The sequence below is a fragment of the Abramis brama genome, assembly GCF_963993115.1.
Source record: "Abramis brama genome assembly, chromosome: 10".
Taxonomy (NCBI): domain Eukaryota; kingdom Metazoa; phylum Chordata; class Actinopteri; order Cypriniformes; family Leuciscidae; genus Abramis; species Abramis brama.
This window is the reverse complement of record NC_139972.1, coordinates 41,926,095-41,944,240: the sequence shown is the minus strand read 5'-3', so window position 1 is coordinate 41,944,240 and position 18,146 is coordinate 41,926,095. Positions and strand designations below refer to the sequence as shown.

Genomic DNA, 18,146 nt, shown 5'->3' with positions numbered 1-18,146 from the left:
TCTCTGCGCTCGTGCGCGGCTGGTCTTACCGTTACCGTGCGCGCGGCCCGGTGGAGTGACGCTCTTCGCGACGCTCGCGGCATCATCATCATTATCAGACGCGTCCCGCGTCTCCGCCGCTCTCCGGGCGGCCGTCGAGCTCTTGCTGGTTTTCGCAGGCATGATTCACGGCACCTGAAGAAGAAGAAGACCACAGTTGAACACCGGCTCAAGCGCGTGCCCGTCTTTGTTCACACTTCTCAGCAAAACAGTAACAGTAACATGATCTGAGATGACAATACACGACCTCACTGTGTCAAACCCGACCCAATACTGTAGCTGCATCGCTCGAGAAACTGTGTGTGTGTGTGTAACGACAACACTACAGCACAAGCGCGCGGGCTGCCTTCACACTAGTGTCGTGTTTGTGAGGTAAACCTGATGACGAGCGCATACACGCATGACAACACTGAACACGTCACGCGCGCTGACAGCTTTCCACAACTCCATCCTCGAGATAAACTAGCGCTAACTGAGTGCAGGAAAACAGCGGAAAGTGGTTTTATACATCGAGCAAGACTAAATGTGTGTGTTAGGTAACGTTAACTTACAGTCTTGAGAATAATGAGTTCACTGTCTGCAGTCAAACTCTTGCTGCTGTATGTTTGCTTTCTGAACATACAAACCAATAACAAGAGCAATTCATCATGTCAGTTACTCTCTAAGCACTTAAAATAAAGATATACGAACGGCGAATAGCGGAATTAGAAGGAAACGTTTAGTTTCGGAATGCTAAACACGAATCGTTTCAATCGAGAAGCCAGTTTTGTAAGATCGAGTAAAACTATGAAATATATCCACATTTATGAACCCAAAACGTGACTGTTAGTCGGCCAGTTTATTCACGAGCGCAGATAAACGCGTTCACGCGATCTGACGCTTCATTTGACGCTCCGCATTAAAGTCACCGTTTACCGTAGCGTTACCTCTGTCTGGCTCGGCTGATTCCCTCACGCTCGTCGAGTCGAGTTCCTCTGACACGGATTCACATGTATTGAGTGTTCAGAGAGTAAACCGAGGAAAAGTCTGCGCTCGTCCACTTCCCTGACTGCTGAAATCTTACTTGTAAATGGCGCGTAAACTGAGTGTGACGAACCCGAGTCCGTTGTGACCCGCGCGGTGCTTCATGGGAACACTACTCATCACGTGACCGGTTTGTTTTAGCGACAACAAGCATACTGAGCATTTACAAAAGTCGATTCAATGGCTATTTATTTAAAAACAGTATTTTTTAAGTTTCTAAAGAAAAAAGGAGGCCATAGCGTTAAAGAAAAATAAATAAACACACACAGATTTTTTCTCTAAACAATAGCTAATTTAGCAAATCTTACATAAATACAAGAAATTGATTTGAACCAATTATGCCGTTGAAATTTGCCCTGAGAATAAAAAACAACTGTGAATGAGAATGATTAATAAAACAAAAATTATTTAATATTATGCACCGCTACGTCTCGTGAGAACTGAGGCAGTAGCAGAGCCCGTCTAGAGGAGGTAAGTCTCGCGAGAAGTGGGGCAGCGTTGTTTTAACGCCTGTTCACTTCCTAGTATACTGCAGGGAAAACAACCCGTAACATAACAAAAAAGAAGACTACTGGGAGATGATGTATACGACTAGTGTTTACTCAGAAGTGTTCTCCCTCAACATAGACAGCCTCAAGATCATTTAATGTTTCTAAAGCTATTTTATTCAGAAGAAGTAGCTCGCTAGCACGGCAGTGGCGAACGCGTTTCCGTGGCAACGGCGCCTGCAGTCAGGTAAACAAGCATGTTAGATTACCGCTACTCTCTTACGATACATGTCACATTTGAGTGGGTTTTCATCGTTTCTTCTTATAAACAGGGAAATAAATCGCATTTAAAGCACCAGAGACGCTGAAAGGATGCGTTTGAAAACATCTCTCCTGAAGGAACCCAAACATATCCTTTACATTTACTGTTCACATAAAGTAATAATGCATAATGTAAAGAACTCGTTGTGTATCGTGTCTGTCTAGAGTTTACACTGATTTCCTCTGATTGCATCTCTTATTTTGCTGTGAGATGATGATGTTTGGAACACACACACTGTACGTCTTGGTCACTATAATATGTAGCAATTTTGGTTCTTTCATGGATTTATTAAGGGTCTCCTGGAAATGTGACCAAAAATATACATACAACAACTTGAACTTTAGTGCTGTAACGTTAAACATGCTTTGTGACCCATCCTCTAGTCTAAACTCAGTGTGAGTAAAGAGTTCTGTGGTCAGATGAAACACAACATGAGCTGTACAACAATAATCTTTAACCCATACGTACAGTCATCATTATGATGCTCTGAGGCTGTTTCACTGGATGTAGTTGAACTGCAGCAGTGGTTGAAGATTCAGTCTAAAGCTTGTGGATGATGGACACCAAAAGTGCCTTAATTGAAGTAAAAATGCAGCCAAACGTTGTTGTAAGTCTGTATATTTTTCACCCAGCCGATTCGGTCACATTTCCAGAAGATCCTCAATAACTTATATGAAGGATCAAACTTTTGAAGTTATAACTGGTTATATAACAACTTTAAAACACTCACACTGCATTCCATACATACAAAACCTAAACACTTAATCCCAAGGTAGAAGAAGTGAAAACAAATGAGGTCACGGTGTTCCTTTGAGTGCTACTTACTTTTAAAGTGCACAAATGAAACCCTGAGAGCTGGTCGTGACGTGACGTGACGACAGCAGCATAACCAAGCTTCAGTATCACCACACAATAAACTCTGCTGAACTACATTTGAAACAATTGTCCAAAAAAAAATTATATTAAAAAGAGAAGTTCACTATGGGCAGTTTTTGCCATTTAAAAGAGGACCTATTATGTCTTGATGTTGTTTTCAGGCTCTACTAGAACAGGTTTTCCTGCTTGAATGTTGATTATTCTCCTCATATTCTCCATTGTTGCGGCTCCTCTCTTCCCAGTCTGTCAGTAACGCTCCGTTTACTTCCTGTCTCTATGAAGCCCCTCCCTCTGAAAAGCACACTGTGCTCTGATTGGTCAGCTGGAGCAGTGTGTTGTGATTGGTCGAGCGCTTTGAGTGTGTTTGGGAAATGTCCCGCCCCTTACCATCACCACCAGTTTAACACACTACTAACTAACTCAACCAGGCCCCGCCCCTTTATTCTGCATATTAATTATTATAATGAGGAATATTGTGACGTGTTCGTTCCCGGAAGAAACTCAAGACTAAAATGGAGGGTTTCAGGAGTTCAGAAACACTGACACTGATATAGAGAAGAGCTGGAGCTTTGCAGAGCTTTTTCAGGCTCAAACAGCAACATTACACACTAAAGCCCTATTCGGATGGGATTAGTAATGTAATTTTACCGCAGGACGTCTGTAATAATAATGGCTAATTCACACGGGATTAGAAATCTCAGTAAAACTAGAACAGAAGTGGGAGAGTAACTCGATTTACACACCGCCGTCACTCCTGTCGTCATGTGTGTATTACGCTGCTTCCTGATATCACATGCGCAAACACATATAACCTACATTTATATAGACTAGTGCAAAATGCCCGTGCAAAATCAGTTTTTAAGTGTGTTTTTAGTAATTGTTGGTTTGGTTGTTACATTGTTACAATTACACAGCAAAAGTTCAGTGAAGTTTTATTTGTGCATGGTAGAAAGCACACAGTGAACTCTGAGAAAACGCTATGCTTGAGCAAACAGTTTGTCAATAGGCAACTACAAATGATGCCCGTGAAAGAGACTGTGAACGCATTGAATAGGATATGTTTAGTTGGTGAATAGCATTTACATAGTAGCGATAACGTTAAGCGCACCAGAATGAAATATAATATTCAGAAGTAAACAGCATAGCTGACTTACAGATTCAGTTTACATCCACAAATGAATAAGCGCGTCGATTCAGGGAGCAGTGCAAAGTGCAAAATCAGTTTTTGTGAGCTGATCGCCGTCAAAAAAGTTCATGAGATATTTCTTAGTGATGGCTGATTTCAACAGTTTCAATATGATAGCATTTTGAAAAAAAAAGTGTCATGAATTTATTGCATTTTTGGGGAAAAATAATCCGTTTTTATAATAGATCTTTGAAAATCCAAATCTGGATTTGAATTTTTTATGATATTATAACCTAAAGATGCTATGTGAAAGTTTGAAACAGAAAACAGTGGTTTTCATCTTGCCACTTTCTTGGTAAAGAAAACACATTTTTACTCAAATTAATCAAACTGGATTTATCACGTTCTGGAACCAAACTATAATATTCAGAAGTAAACAGTGTAGCTGACTGAGTGTTTATGTCAGAGTGTTTATTTTTAAACCACAACCTTCTAAAAATGATATATTTAACGATATCTTTAGCATTTCTCATCCAAACAACGTCAAACTTGGCACTGCACTTACTCATGCCCGTAGCGAGACACCTGTCGAGTTTGAAATCCATCAGACTAACGGTTCGAGAGATATGCGAGTAACAGACACACACACACACACACACAGACAGACAGACGTTTCTGTAATTTATAGATAGATAAACCGGTTAAGTCTGGTCGAACGATGTATTAATTAACTTCAGATTGGATTGTGTTGGTAATAGGCACTAACCTAATGCTAAAAGAAGTGCCGTGCCTCTGACAAGTGCTGTCGATCTTCTCTCTGATCTGAGTGGTGTGTGTGAAACACTGGAGTTTTGCCACAGACTCGTCCCAGCGTCTAGAACGCAACTGATGCTTTTTCAAGCGCCTCCATACTTGAAAAAAACACCAGAAACTACTTTTAAACAGGAAATGACGGAATATTTATGGTCATATTTACAGCGGGTCTATTCGCACGGGATTAGTATCACCTGAGGTCATTTTTCAGGACCTTTTTACTGTAGGTTAAAGTCACCGTAATCTTTACTGAGATTGTCCGTGATGATCACTGAGATGCACATTCAGACGGGACTAAATCACAGAGAAGCTCTGGTAATAATTACTCTACCCCACCTCTCCATGTTACACTAGTCCAGTCTGAAAAGGGCTTTAGAAAGAAGATTAACATGCGAGAAAAGCAGAATAGGTGCTCTTTAAAACTCTGGTGTGCTTTCCCGTGTCATCTCTGCCCTGAAACATGCCTGATCTGTGAGGCTGTAGTGAGGAGGTGTGTGTGAGTGTGCAGGACGCCTGTTTGAGCCCTTAACAGCGCAGCACACCGAGAGCTGGTGAGCGCTGTGGGATGGACCTCGGCGGACGAGCTGTACTCCTGCAGCGACGACCACCAGATCCTGCGCTGGAACCTGCTCTCCAACGACACCAGTGTGCTCGTCAAACTGCAGGACCACATCTATCCCCTCGACCTGCACTGGTTCCCCAAGACCCTGAGCGGGAAGAAGCAAGCCGTGGCCGAGGTCTTCGCCCTCACCAGCACTGACGGTAAACCTCTGCTGTGGTCCGTGCTGTGACGTGTGCTGTGCAAGTGTAAAGGGGACATATCATGAAAATCCGTGTTTAAGTGCTATAATCGGGTCCCCGGTGCATCTACCAACCCAGAAAACGTGAAAAGTGAAAACCCGTAACTGTGTTTTGGTCAGCCTTTTCTCTGCATGTCAAAAAATAAGCCGATCAGATTTCGCTCTCCTTCTGACGTAGGAAGAGGATCTTATAATATTACCGGCCCTTAATCTGCACATTTACACCCACGGCGACGACATTTGGTTTAGCAAGCGACAACAGAGACCAGATCTAACGCAATGGCAAAAGTTCCATCAACACTTGTGTAACAGTTAAACATGACGGTACGAGATGAATCAAGGTAACTCCACAACAACTACATAAATGTCTCCACTAGAGGTCAGCCGATTCTTGGGTTTTGCCAATATATCGGCACCGATAGTTGAGAGCGGCCTCTAGAGGGCAAATGAAAACTTGTGATTGCCGGAGTATCTGAAGCTGAGATTCAATATGTTTTAAGAACAATAAGTTTTGTTATTACTGGAGTATCTGAAGCTCATGTAAAGGCTCCGCCCTCTTCTGAACGGAGGCGGATCAGCAGCTCATTTGCATTTAAAGGGACACAAGAAAAGGGGCAAATTTGAGGGGGGGGGGGGGTTGAGCTGAAATTTCACAGACACATTCTCATATTACATCTTGTAAAAAGGGGCATAATATGTCACCTTTAAACATACGACCTGTCAAGGGTTGTGTTGTGCTTTGGGGTGAAACACGGGCCTCCAGTACTTGAATATGGCCTGTGTTCAAGTACTGGCTTTAAAGCTTTTGTTCAGAGCTGCTGACAAATGTTAGAGAAAAAACTGTATTTCTGTTCACATGCATCTCATTTGCACAATATTTAATGCTTATTTCGTGCACCTCTAACCTGCACTCACATGCACTAAATATAGCAGCAACATGCTGATTTGCAGTTTTAGCCGACCACAAATTACACAGAACTCTCATGGTTCTTTTAATACGCAGCGCCACTAAGTATACGCCTGGCTGGAGTCCTGGATATCTGTCTCTGTGCCTGAGTCTGTGTGTCTGCAGCGCTGCTCTGATCGGCTCAGAGGAAACAAGCACGCACAGTATGATGAGTTTTGCACAATTTGATAATATATACAAGATTAAAAAGTCTATGGCTGAATTTCTAGGTCATATTTCACCCTGTTTTACTTTCACATTCATTGGTAATACTCAGTATTTGCAAATTGCAATGATAGACTGTCTGTCTTTATACTGTCATCCCTCCAATTCAGTGATGTATTACTTCTTTAAAGTCCCCCTGTGATGAAATCCAGCTTTTAATGTTGTGTATGTGTCTATGTGGTGTTTTTAATACGCTTTAAGACACATCATGTGTAAATTCATAAGTCGACACCATTGCTGAGTATTTCCTCCTTAAAACTGCAGTGAACCAAAGACAGTCTCAAAAACACGCTTTGAAATCGCTGGTGTTTCTGACGTCACAAACTACCTTGTAACCAATCAGATCAACGTGTGATCGTCAACCAGTGGATCTCTGAGTGAGTGAGTGAGTGGAGGCGGGGCTCATTTGCATATTCATAGAACCGCGTATACTAAATGAGGCAAGGGTGTCAAGTTACATTCAAGATATTTTAAGGCATGAAGAAATTTTTCTCAAGAAATTTTTTTTTTTTAAATGTAATTTTGGTGATCAGAGATGAGTTTTAAGGGACTACAGGGGGACTTTAAGACCTGTTCACACTGAGGATGATAAAGGTTAATGAATTAATCTGTGGGAATAATAGGGAAGTCCACACCACAGGTGCAATGATAACGACACAATATCATTGGATCAGCCAATCAGAATCCACCGGACTTCAAAGAGCTGAAGTATTTAAATAGAGTTATCATTATAGTTCTTGTTCTTGCTGTGAATTATGCAGAGTTTCGTCACCGTCTTCAGTGGTGTTCTCCACTCATGGAGTGTGTGTGACCAGAGGATGTGTGCTCCTCTCACTGGACGGTGTGCTGTTGTGTTGTGCAGGTAAACTCCACCTGGTGTCTAAATCGGGCCGCATAGAGAAGAGCGTGGAGGCGCATCGGGGAGCCGTTCTCGCTGGACGCTGGAATCATGACGGGACCGCTCTCATCACAGGTTCATCACTATACACACACTCAACAGGCTTCAGACAACACACACATCAATGAAGAAACCACACTCTCACTGGATAAAAGCAGACAAGTCCAATGGAAGTCCAATGTGTTCATGAAAATTACTAGTAATTGTTATAAATTACACACACACAAAAAAAAAAATTTAGCCTGTCGATGTTGAAGGGAAGTGATGATGTAACCGACAGTCAGTGTCAATGATGAATGAATAAAGTAGCTATTTGACCAGTTTGATCAAAAACTGTGATTGAAAGTCATGCCACATTGCATTCAGTGAGCAAGACCACTGTGGTCATACAACATGAGCAATGACTGAACTGTGAGATGAGTTATTGTGTAGCTCTTGTCATACGGAGACGCTCCTCATCATCCAGTTAGTTCCTCATAGATAAGGTCAAGTCCCACTCTTTAGTTTATTTCTTTGTTGGTTATACTTCACATTATCAAAGTAAAATGGGTACAAGCTGAATTTAAGCACACAGGTCAGATTTACATAGTAGACTGTTTACAAGGATGTTGTTTTTCTTTGTGTGTGTGTGTGTGTGTGTGTGTGTTTGTGTGTCAGCTGGTGAAGATGGACAGCTCAAGATCTGGTCGAAGAGTGGGATGCTGAGGTCAACCCTAGCCCAACAAGGTACACATTCACACACACTTATACACACACTTATACACACACTCACACTCACACACACACACACACACACACACACATCTGGTTCGCTATCTTTATGGGGACTCTCCATAGATGTAATGGTTTTTATACTGTACAAACTGTATATTCTGTCTCTTTACACACTAACCCGACCCCTAAACCTACCCATCACACACACACACACACACACACACACACACACACTAACCCGACCCCTAAACCTACCCATCACACACACACACACACACACACAAGACACACACACACACACACACAAGACACACACACACACACACACACACACACACACACACACTAACCCGACCCCTAAACCTACCCATCACACACACACACACACACACACACACACACACACACAAGACACACACACACACACACACACACAAACCCGACTCCTAAACCTACCCATCACACACACACACAAGACACACACACACACTAACCCGACCCCTAAACCTACCCATCACACACACACACAGAAGACACACACACACACACACACACACACACACTAACCCGACCCCTAAACCTACCCATCACACACACACACACACACACTAACCCGACCCCTAAACCTACCCATCACACACACACACACACACACACTAACCCGACCCCTAAACCTACCCATCACACACACACACACACACACACACACACACACTAACCCGACCCCTAAACCTACCCATCACACACACACACACACACACACACACACACACACTAACTCACAAACACTCATGGTTTGTCTTAAAGCACATTAAAAACACCACATAGACATATAAACAACATTAAAAGCTGGATTTCACCACAGGGGGACTTTAAACATTCAGTCTTTTAATTCCATTTAAAGTCCATTTTATTTAATAATTTTATTACGATTGAAATGCCCACAAATCAGTTCAAAGGCATCATAACTTCAGCAGAAGAAAATCCTGGACATCATATAAAGCTTTAAACCCGTGTTTGGTTCAGACGTCTGACAGTCAGAGAGAACTGCACTGCTCAATAGAGCTGCAGTAATGAGCTTTATGATGACTACACTGACTCACAGCAGACAGTAAAGCCCACTGTTTACTGAGTGAACTTAGAGGAACTAGTGTAACTTGTGTTTAATTTACTCGTCCAGCATGATTACCTCATGTAGAGTTGAGTCAGGGCGACATCTGCTGCTGTGAGACATCACACACACACTTATGGAACAGCTTGACACATGAAAACACATGTTAGCCCAAACAGAATTCCCAACTACCCAAACAGAGTGGTCTGAACAATACTGCTGAAACATTCCCAGCATGCACTGCAGCACGAATAAATCATAGGATCATTGTTTCGCAGTTTGCTGACTTTTCAAACCTTTGTGGTTTTGTTTAGTCATTATTATTAGTTATTTGTGGTGTTGTGATGTTAAGAGCTCATGTTTTTACACTTGTTTGTCACCATTCTTGAGGTTTATGTACAACTTTCTAACACTTTATCCCAGATATCTCTGCTTTGCGACTTCAGAAAGAGATCAGAGATAGAGTTTTAAGGGATAAACTGATGGACTACAGGGAGACTTTAAAAAAAGAAGATGCATGTCAGGTTGGGGTAAGAAGTGAGGATTTGGTTGAGATAGAGCTCACTCCGGCAGTGTGTTTGAGCAGGGATAGAGGAAACTCATTACAGCGTCCTGTCAGCATGACACCACACACACACACACACACACACACTCTTGACCGCATGCGTTCTCCAGCAGAAACCCAGGTGTGCTGCACCGCTTCCTCCTGATCCCTTAATCGGCGTAAGAAAAACAGCAAACCCCTGGAATAAGCTGTTTCCTAAGGTTCACATTTAACTCACTGCTCATGTGTGTGTGTGTGTGTGTGTGTGTGTGTGTGTTTGACAGGGACGCCGGTGTACTCAGTGGCCTGGGCTCCAGACTCGGGACGGGTTCTGTACACGTCGGGTCGGCAGCTGGTGGTGAAGCCACTGCAGCCCAGCTCCAAAGTCCTGCAGGTACTCCCAGCACTCCCAGCATCAGGATCATCACTGACACACACGTGCGGCATCTCAACACACACCAGTCTCTGGCCAGCTTAACAACACCAGGGTGGACGAGAATTGGCAAACATGTTTAAGTCAAGGAAAAAGCACAGCCCAGTTAACATTTCTTAACCGGTAGAAGTTTTCGGGTATCGACTCTCAGAGCCATGGCAAAAAAATCATATTTTACCTGATTTGACTGAGTTTACAGTCCTAATGAGATAAAAATGAGGCTGTGTAACTCAAATAATGGGAGGAACCATTTTTCTGTTGTGTTGTTCTTGTGAACTGCACACAAATCATTTCAAAGAAGTTCAGTTTACCTGATCAACGCTGTGCTGTTAGCGAACATCCCGCATTATGCTGATGAGAGTTGTGTAGAGATGAGTGTGTAAATACACTGTCCCCTCAATAACACAGCAGACCGCTGAGAGAAGAGAGCAGTGAAGACATCTGACACGTGTTTGACCCAGAGCTAGTATATCTATCAGTTATTTTACTCCCTGCCATGTCTTTGGAACGGGACTTTATGCTCGTAAAAACATAAACAGAACATAATTTAGTTCCCATACATAACCAAACATGAACCCAATACCTACGTTAGGGGAATGCTGTGCGTTCGCTGGGTAAACGGTGATGTAGTCATGTCACATGACTAATTGTGATGATTGAGTTGGATGGGATGGCTAGAGATATGGCTGTGTTTTTGTTATAGTGCACGACCCTTGACCTCCTCTCCTCAGACCCAGGGGTGGGGGTCACAGCCGGGTCACATTTACTCAGCAAAAACACACAACACCACGCATTCAGATCTCTGGAAACAAAACAGAGAGAGAGTGTGTGTGTGTGTGTGTGTGTGTGTGTGTGTGTGTGCAGTTTTCCTAGAGAGAACAGAATCTAGATTAGGATGTGTGCACATGTGTTCAGGTTGTGCATACATAGCTTATAGTACATACAATATTCACTGTACTGCAGTGGCCATTACACTCATCATCTTCATCTTCACAGCAGCCTCATGTCCTCGAGTGACTAGAGAAGCAGTGACAGGAGGCTGCTAGTGTGTTAAACACACACCGTATTCCTGGAACTCATTCCCATGGTCAAGTGATGCTTAAAGGATTAGTTCACTCAAAAAGGAAAATTACTTTTAACGACTAAATACATCATTAAAGTAAATGTTAAACCACTCCAGTGGTTTATCCTCAGTTTAATGAGGCTTTATATTTTTCATGACGATATGAATCTCCAGCCTGCGTTCAGGAGAGCACCACGGCGCTTGCGTTGCATGTTGTGTTGATGCGAGAGCAGCCATTGTTGTGCAAGCGTGCGTCGGAGATCAATATTTTGTAAATGATGTTTTTTTTCACAACCAAAGCTCTCGCGCTGCTTTATAAAACTGAGTCACATGGGTTACTTTAATGATGTCTTCACGACCTTTCTGGGAAAGTGGACATAGACTGTCAATGGAGGGACAGAAAGCTCTCAGATTACATTAAAAATATCTTCATTTGTGTTCTGAAGATGAAGGAAAGTCTTACGGGTTTGGAACGGCATGAGGGTGAGTCATTAATGACAGAATTTACACTTTTGGGTGAACTAACACTTTAATGTCATCGAGACCACTTTGGTGTATTCATGTACATTTACAAATGCCCACTGGAGCATAATGACAATCATAGGCTGTTGCTGTGCATGTGTTTCTGAGTGTTCTGGTCAAACACAGCACAGCTCTTCTCATCAGGACACACAATCATTGCTGTAGCTCCAATCTCAAATGCATGAACTGACAACATAACTGAACATATTCACTGAATGCAGTGTGTCTGTGTGTAATAAACAGCACTCGTGATTGTGCTCTGTGTCTGCAGTGGAAAGCTCACGATGGAGTCATTCTGAAGGTGGACTGGAGTGCCGTCAATGATCTCATACTGTCAGGAGGAGAAGACTGCAAATATAAGGTCAGCACATGTTGATAATGTAGTACCACCGAGTTAAGCTGTTGTCGTGTTGCTTTCTGTGAAGACAGTAAAGGTCGCTTCACACTGGATTGTAGAGGCCGATCACTGGGTTCACTGATGCTCCTGTGACATGGTGACTGTGAAAGCTGCAGTGCAGAGCATTCATCACGGGTGTTCACATCACAGGAGCCTGACACACACGCTCCAGCTGTCCTCCGTTTTCAGTGGCCATGATCCGTTGGTAAAACAGAACATAGTGGCAGAGCGTGGCAGTGATCCAACTCACATCAATGCCAGACTGGCTTTTCAGAGATGGTGATAACTCCAAGGGCCAGATTCACTAGACAGTGTGAGAGTCCCATATAAGAGTGTGGCACGTGATCTACTGATAACACAAATGAAAGCACACACACACAGCCGGATCATTTCTATAATGACCAACACAATCTACCAAGAGCAGCACAAATCAGCATCTGGTTTAAGACGTGCTTTTTTGGGCAGTAAATGATGGCTCAAACACCAGTACATTGACCAGAGCAAACCTTAGTCAATCTCCTTTAATTACTCATTTAAATCCTCTCCTCCCATAAATACTGCGTCTGAAACTCCTACACATGCATATGCAATAAGGTCAGCCGCAAAAATGACCCTGTCCTCGACTTGTTTTAGTTTTACAACTTAACTTATTTTTACGATTGTTGTTCAGTGAGCCAAAACAACAGTGATAGATATTTACCTGCTCAAACAACATAATCTGCAGATATTTGGCTTTAATTATTCTATGTAATGTCTTTTATTTGTAGAGGGTCGAGTTATAACCTCATTAGTGACATTTGCTCTGATCACATTATCACCTGTAATCATGGGTACACTGGTACGCCTCAGGTGCTGTGCTGTCTTCATAATGCAGCTTTAACATGAAGTTCTGTTTAATGGTGCAGTAAATGATTTCTGAGAAACCTCAAGCACACCTCTCCCTTCATTCCTCCGCCCCTAACAAGCAGGAACACAGGCACTGACAGCCGAGCATCAGACCGCTCGCGCAAGTATAGAAGAACCAGCTGTGATATTCTGTCAAACATCTCAAAGCCACTAGGTGCGTTTCCATTACAGATTTGCGCAAAACTTTTGTGATTTTTTTTTTCTAAATGTCAACAAAAAACTATTTCGAAATGACGGCGTTTCCATTAGCCGATGTTATGCGACTAAAACTTAATTTTTTCCTCTCGCGATCAGTAAAATCATTCCAAACACCATGGCAACGGACCTTGGTAGGTTTATGTAGCCTACTAATCCCAGCCACTGCACTGGCCATTATTATTAACCGAAGGAGACGTATGTGTGTTTTCCAAGCATTAATGGTGAGGAACGACCCTTATTATACTCGAGAGCGGCACATATGAGGAGTTTCTGGCTGTTTCTCCCTCAGATCTGCTTCGAGGTCTTGATTGTGGCATTTATTTGAGGTTTATAATCCATTATTCCTGTAATTCTTTTGTCTTTTATGACTTTAATAAAGAGCTCTGTCTCGTATTCTGTCCAAACACACGCGTCATCTACGTCAGGTGACCTGTAAATGCGCAAAAACTGTTTCCATTGCAGATTTGTGAAATATTTCTTTTTCGAATTTCCTGAAAAACCACCTCATGCGAGCGGGAAAACTTTTTGCGATAAATGTGAGTTTTTGCGAAATTGACGTGTTTCCATTGGGCGTATTTTCAGTTTCAGTTTGCGCAATTTGAAGGGTAATGGAAACACGGCCACTGTCAGTCATGTGTGGAGCAGAAACAACACAACCTCAGCATCAGTTTTCAGATCTTCCTGCTCTCTAGCATCTCTCCAGCGCTGGGAAGCTGTTCTAATATCAGCATGGTTCCTGAAGCTCTTGCCTGATCAGAACCCTTCTTCTTCCAATTATATTCATCTGACCTTTTCCTCTTCGGTAATATCTGTTGTGGCAAAAACAATAATTAAACAGTCATCATCACTGCATAAGAGACACCAAGAATCAAATTGTATTTTAAAAGATATTTATTCTCTTGCAAGAGGCTTAGTCACAAAATCACAGCAGCTCCCCCGTGGCGTGAGCAAGACCTGACACCCAGCCCAGGAAACTCCCTTCTTATACTCCTTCTTCAAGGTCTTTCCTTTCCTGTAGTTTTCCACTCACCCAGCATGGCCACATCTAGCTGATTTACAATAGAATGACCCCTCTCACCCCCCTTGGCTAAATTATCTTCCATACCTAAAGAGTTAAAGGTTCTTAACCATTTGTCTTACTGTGTGTGTCTTGCTCACGCCAGGTGCACAAACATACATAAATTACAGAAGAGAAACAAATGCTTAAAACCACACAATGTCTAAGAAAGTTAATGAAAAAAAAGTAAAATATAAATTTTTCTACAACATATCTCAGCAATCACACACTGCACTTTTAACTAAACGAGATCTACTTAACCACATGACTCATGTTTGTAAAAGCTAGCCGCTAAGAAGAAGCCCTTTCAGTGCAGAATGGTTGTGATGTGGTCCGTGGTGAGCAGTGTTGACCTCTGACCTCCAGGTGTGGGACAGCTATGGGCGGCTCCTGTTCTCCAGTGCTCCGCATGAGTACCCCGTCACTGCAGTGGCCTGGGCTCCTGACGGAGAGCTGTTCGCCATGGGCTCCTTCCACACGCTCAGACTGTGTGATAAGACCGGGGTGAGTGGATCCTCCTCTCACACACACATTAACTACACCAGCTGACAGTTGTAGTGTATTCAGCTGTGTTTAAGGAATCACACGGTCACACAGAACAGCTTCACTCACCTGGGCGATCCGCTCAAACCTTCTCCATTCACAGACAAACCCCAGTCTGCACATCTTCAAAATATTCAGGTTTAAGTTCATTAAAGTTGGAATCTGTTTCCTGAACGCCTCTTATTGATCTTATAGTGAGCTATTCATCCATGCATAACGAGCACAGTCATACAAGCTTAGCGTGAACATTTGATACCATCACATGCCTATATATATATGCCTATATGTGTGTGTGTGTGTGTCTGGTGAAGGGTTAAAGCGGTGAGGGTTTCATGCTGAGTGCTGTGTGTGTGTGTGTGTGTGTGTGTGTGTGTGTCTGGTGAAGGGTTAAAGCTGTGAGGGTTTCATGCGGAGTGCTGTGTGTGTGTGTGTGTGTGTGTGTGTGTCTGGTGAAGGGTTAAAGCGGTGAGGGTTTCATGCTGAGTGCTGTGTGTGTGTGTGTGTGTGTGTGTGTGTGTGTGTGTGTGTCTGGTGAAGGGTTAAAGCTGTGAGGGTTTCATGCGGAGTGTGTGTGTGTCTGGTGAAGGGTTAAAGCTGTGAGGGTTTCATACGGAGTGTGTGTGTGTGTGTGTGTGTGTGTGTGTGTGTGTGTCTGGTGAAGGGTTAAAGCTGTGAGGGTTTCATGCGGAGTGCTGTGTGTGTGTGTGTGTGTGTGTGTCTGGTGAAGGGTTAAAGCTGTGAGGGTTTCATTCGGAGTGCTGTGTGTGTGTGTGTGTGTGTGTGTGTGTGTGTGTGTGTGTGTGTGTGTGTGTGTGTGTGTGTGTGTGTGTGTGTGTGTGTGTCTGGTGAAGGGTTAAAGCTGTGAGGGTTTCTTGCGGAGTGCTGTGTGTGTGTGTGTGTGTGTGTGTGTGTGTGTGTGTGTGTGTGTGTGTGTGTCTGGTGAAGGGTTAAAGCTGTGAGGGTTTCATGCGGAGTGCTGTGTGTGTGTGTGTGTGTGTGTGTGTGTGTGTGTGTGTGTGTGTGTGTGTGTCTGGTGAAGGGTTAAAGCTGTGAGGGTTTCATGCGGAGTGCTGTGTGTGTGTGTGTGTGTGTGTGTGTGTGTGTGTCTGGTGAAGGGTTAAAGCTGTGAGGGTTTCATGCGGAGTGCTGTGTGTGTGTGTGTGTGTGTGTGTGTGTGTGTGTGTGTGTGTGTGTGTGTGTGTGTGTCTGGTGAAGGGTTAAAGCTGTGAGGGTTTCGTGTGTGTGTGTGTGGTGAAGGGTTAAAGCTGTGAGGGTTTCATGCGGAGTGCTGTGTGTGTGTGTGTGTGTGTGTGTGTGTCTGGTGAAGGGTTAAAGCTGTGAGGGTTTCGTGTGTGTGTGTGTGGTGAAGGGTTAAAGCTGTGAGGGTTTCATGCGGAGTGCTGTGTCAGCGGTTCGCTGCATTAACCGCTCAGTAACACACACACACGAGTGCCAGAGCACTTCAGCAAACACACGTCTACAGGTTTACTCATCACAGATGCAGCACAGATGTCTTCACTCCTCATGTCACACATGTTGAATTATCTGTGTGTGAGTCACCTGTGTGTTGTTGGATTGTCAGATGGACTGAGGCGAGCCCTTCACCTGATTCATGAGGCGTGTGTTGTATCAGCAACAGCTTCTCCTGCGGTGTCCAGTTCAGTTCAGTTCAGCATCAGCGCCAGCGTCTCTGAGTCTGACTGATACTGACATCCAGTCAATCCAGATTACGGTTTACAGCTGCCATGATGATCTGACCATCACACTACATTCAGCTCAAGTGTTGAACAGTGCAACCAATCACAGATCTGCTGTCGAGCTCTGTAGTGTGCAGTATCTCAGGTGTCTCTATGTGTGTGATGGAGTGTGAGTCCACATGCACATACTGTATGCCACTAGACAGAGTGTGTGCAGCATCTGGACTCTGTCACTCACACTAACCAGTGTGACTCGAGTCCAAACCGAGATAATACTTTCTTCTTCTTCTTCTTCTTCTTCTTCTTCTTCTTCTTCTTCTTCCTCTTCAGTGATGACTGAATTAACCCACTCAGTTTGCCATGTTTTGTGTTGTGTGGAGCTTGAAGACAAACGAGTTTCAGAGTATGTTTAGAGTTGACAAAAAACAAGTATACTCAAGTTCAAGTATAGCTAAGTATAGTTCAAGTATATTTTAGTATATTTTATCATACTAAAATCAGATAGTAGTAGACTTGTAAGTGTACTGTTTCAGTAATACTTGGGACTAAATTGGCCCACTTTTTAGTGTATAAAACTACTAGTACACTTTTAGCTCTTTAACTGTGCTTTAACTCTTTAACTGTCCTTTAACTCTTTAGCTTTAACTCCTTAACTGTGCTTTAACTCTTTAGCTTTAACTCTTTAACTTGAACTCTTTAGCTTTAACTCTTTAACTGTGCTTTAACTCTTTAGCTTTAACTCTTTAGCTTTAACTCTTTAACTGTCCTTTAACTCTTTAACTGTGCTTTAACTCTTTAGCTTTAACTCTTTAACTTGAACTCTTTAGCTTTAACTCTTTAACTGTGCTTTAACTCTTTAGCTTTAACTCTTTAGCTTTAACTCTTTAACTGTGCTTTAACTCTTTAGCTTTAACTCTTTAGCTTTAACTCTTTAACTTGAACTCTTTAGCTTTAACTCTTTAACTGTGCTTTAACTCTTTAGCTTTAACTCTTTAGCTTTAACTCTTTAACTGTGCTTTAACTCTTTAGCTTTAACTCTTTAGCTTTAACTCTTTAACTTGAACTCTTTAGCTTTAACTCTTTAACTGTGCTTTAACTCTTTAGATTTAACTCTTTAGCTTTAACTCTTTAGCTTTAACTCTTTAACTGTGGTTTAACTCTTTAGCTTTAACTCTTTAACTGTGCTTTAACTCTTTAGCTTTAACTCTTTAACTTGAACTCTTTAGCTTTAACTCTTTAACTGTGCTTTAACTCTTTAGCTTTAACTCTTTAGCTTTAACTCTTTAGCTGTGCTTTAACTCTTTAGCTTTAACTCTTTAGCTTTAACTCTTTAGCTTTAACTCTTTAACTGTGCTTTAACTCTTTAACTGTCCTTTAACTCTTTAGCTTTAACTCTTTAACTTTA

General features: G+C 42.6%; 2 protein-coding genes across 2 annotated transcripts in view; one reads left to right on the top strand and one right to left on the bottom strand.

The window, feature by feature from the left end:
- Positions 1-1,137, bottom strand: part of smc4 (structural maintenance of chromosomes 4) — a 40,581-nt gene extending 39,444 nt beyond the window's left edge. Inside the window, exons 1-2 of the mRNA XM_084126248.1 lie at positions 966-1,137; positions 30-174 (exon numbers count right to left, since the gene is read on the bottom strand). Of these exons, the coding sequence (XP_083982374.1) occupies positions 30-162 (133 nt within the window). The 5' untranslated portion in view covers positions 163-174; positions 966-1,137. The remainder of the gene's footprint in view (positions 1-29; positions 175-965) is intronic.
- A 405-nt stretch (positions 1,138-1,542) lies between these two features.
- ift80 (intraflagellar transport 80 homolog (Chlamydomonas)) overlaps positions 1,543-18,146 on the top strand; it is a 47,631-nt gene continuing 31,027 nt past the window's right edge. Inside the window, exons 1-8 of the mRNA XM_084127613.1 lie at positions 1,543-1,797; positions 1,883-1,960; positions 5,229-5,449; positions 7,521-7,631; positions 8,214-8,282; positions 10,210-10,319; positions 12,215-12,304; positions 14,868-15,005. Coding sequence (XP_083983739.1) covers positions 1,923-1,960; positions 5,229-5,449; positions 7,521-7,631; positions 8,214-8,282; positions 10,210-10,319; positions 12,215-12,304; positions 14,868-15,005 — 777 coding nt within the window. The 5' untranslated portion in view covers positions 1,543-1,797; positions 1,883-1,922. The remainder of the gene's footprint in view (positions 1,798-1,882; positions 1,961-5,228; positions 5,450-7,520; positions 7,632-8,213; positions 8,283-10,209; positions 10,320-12,214; positions 12,305-14,867; positions 15,006-18,146) is intronic.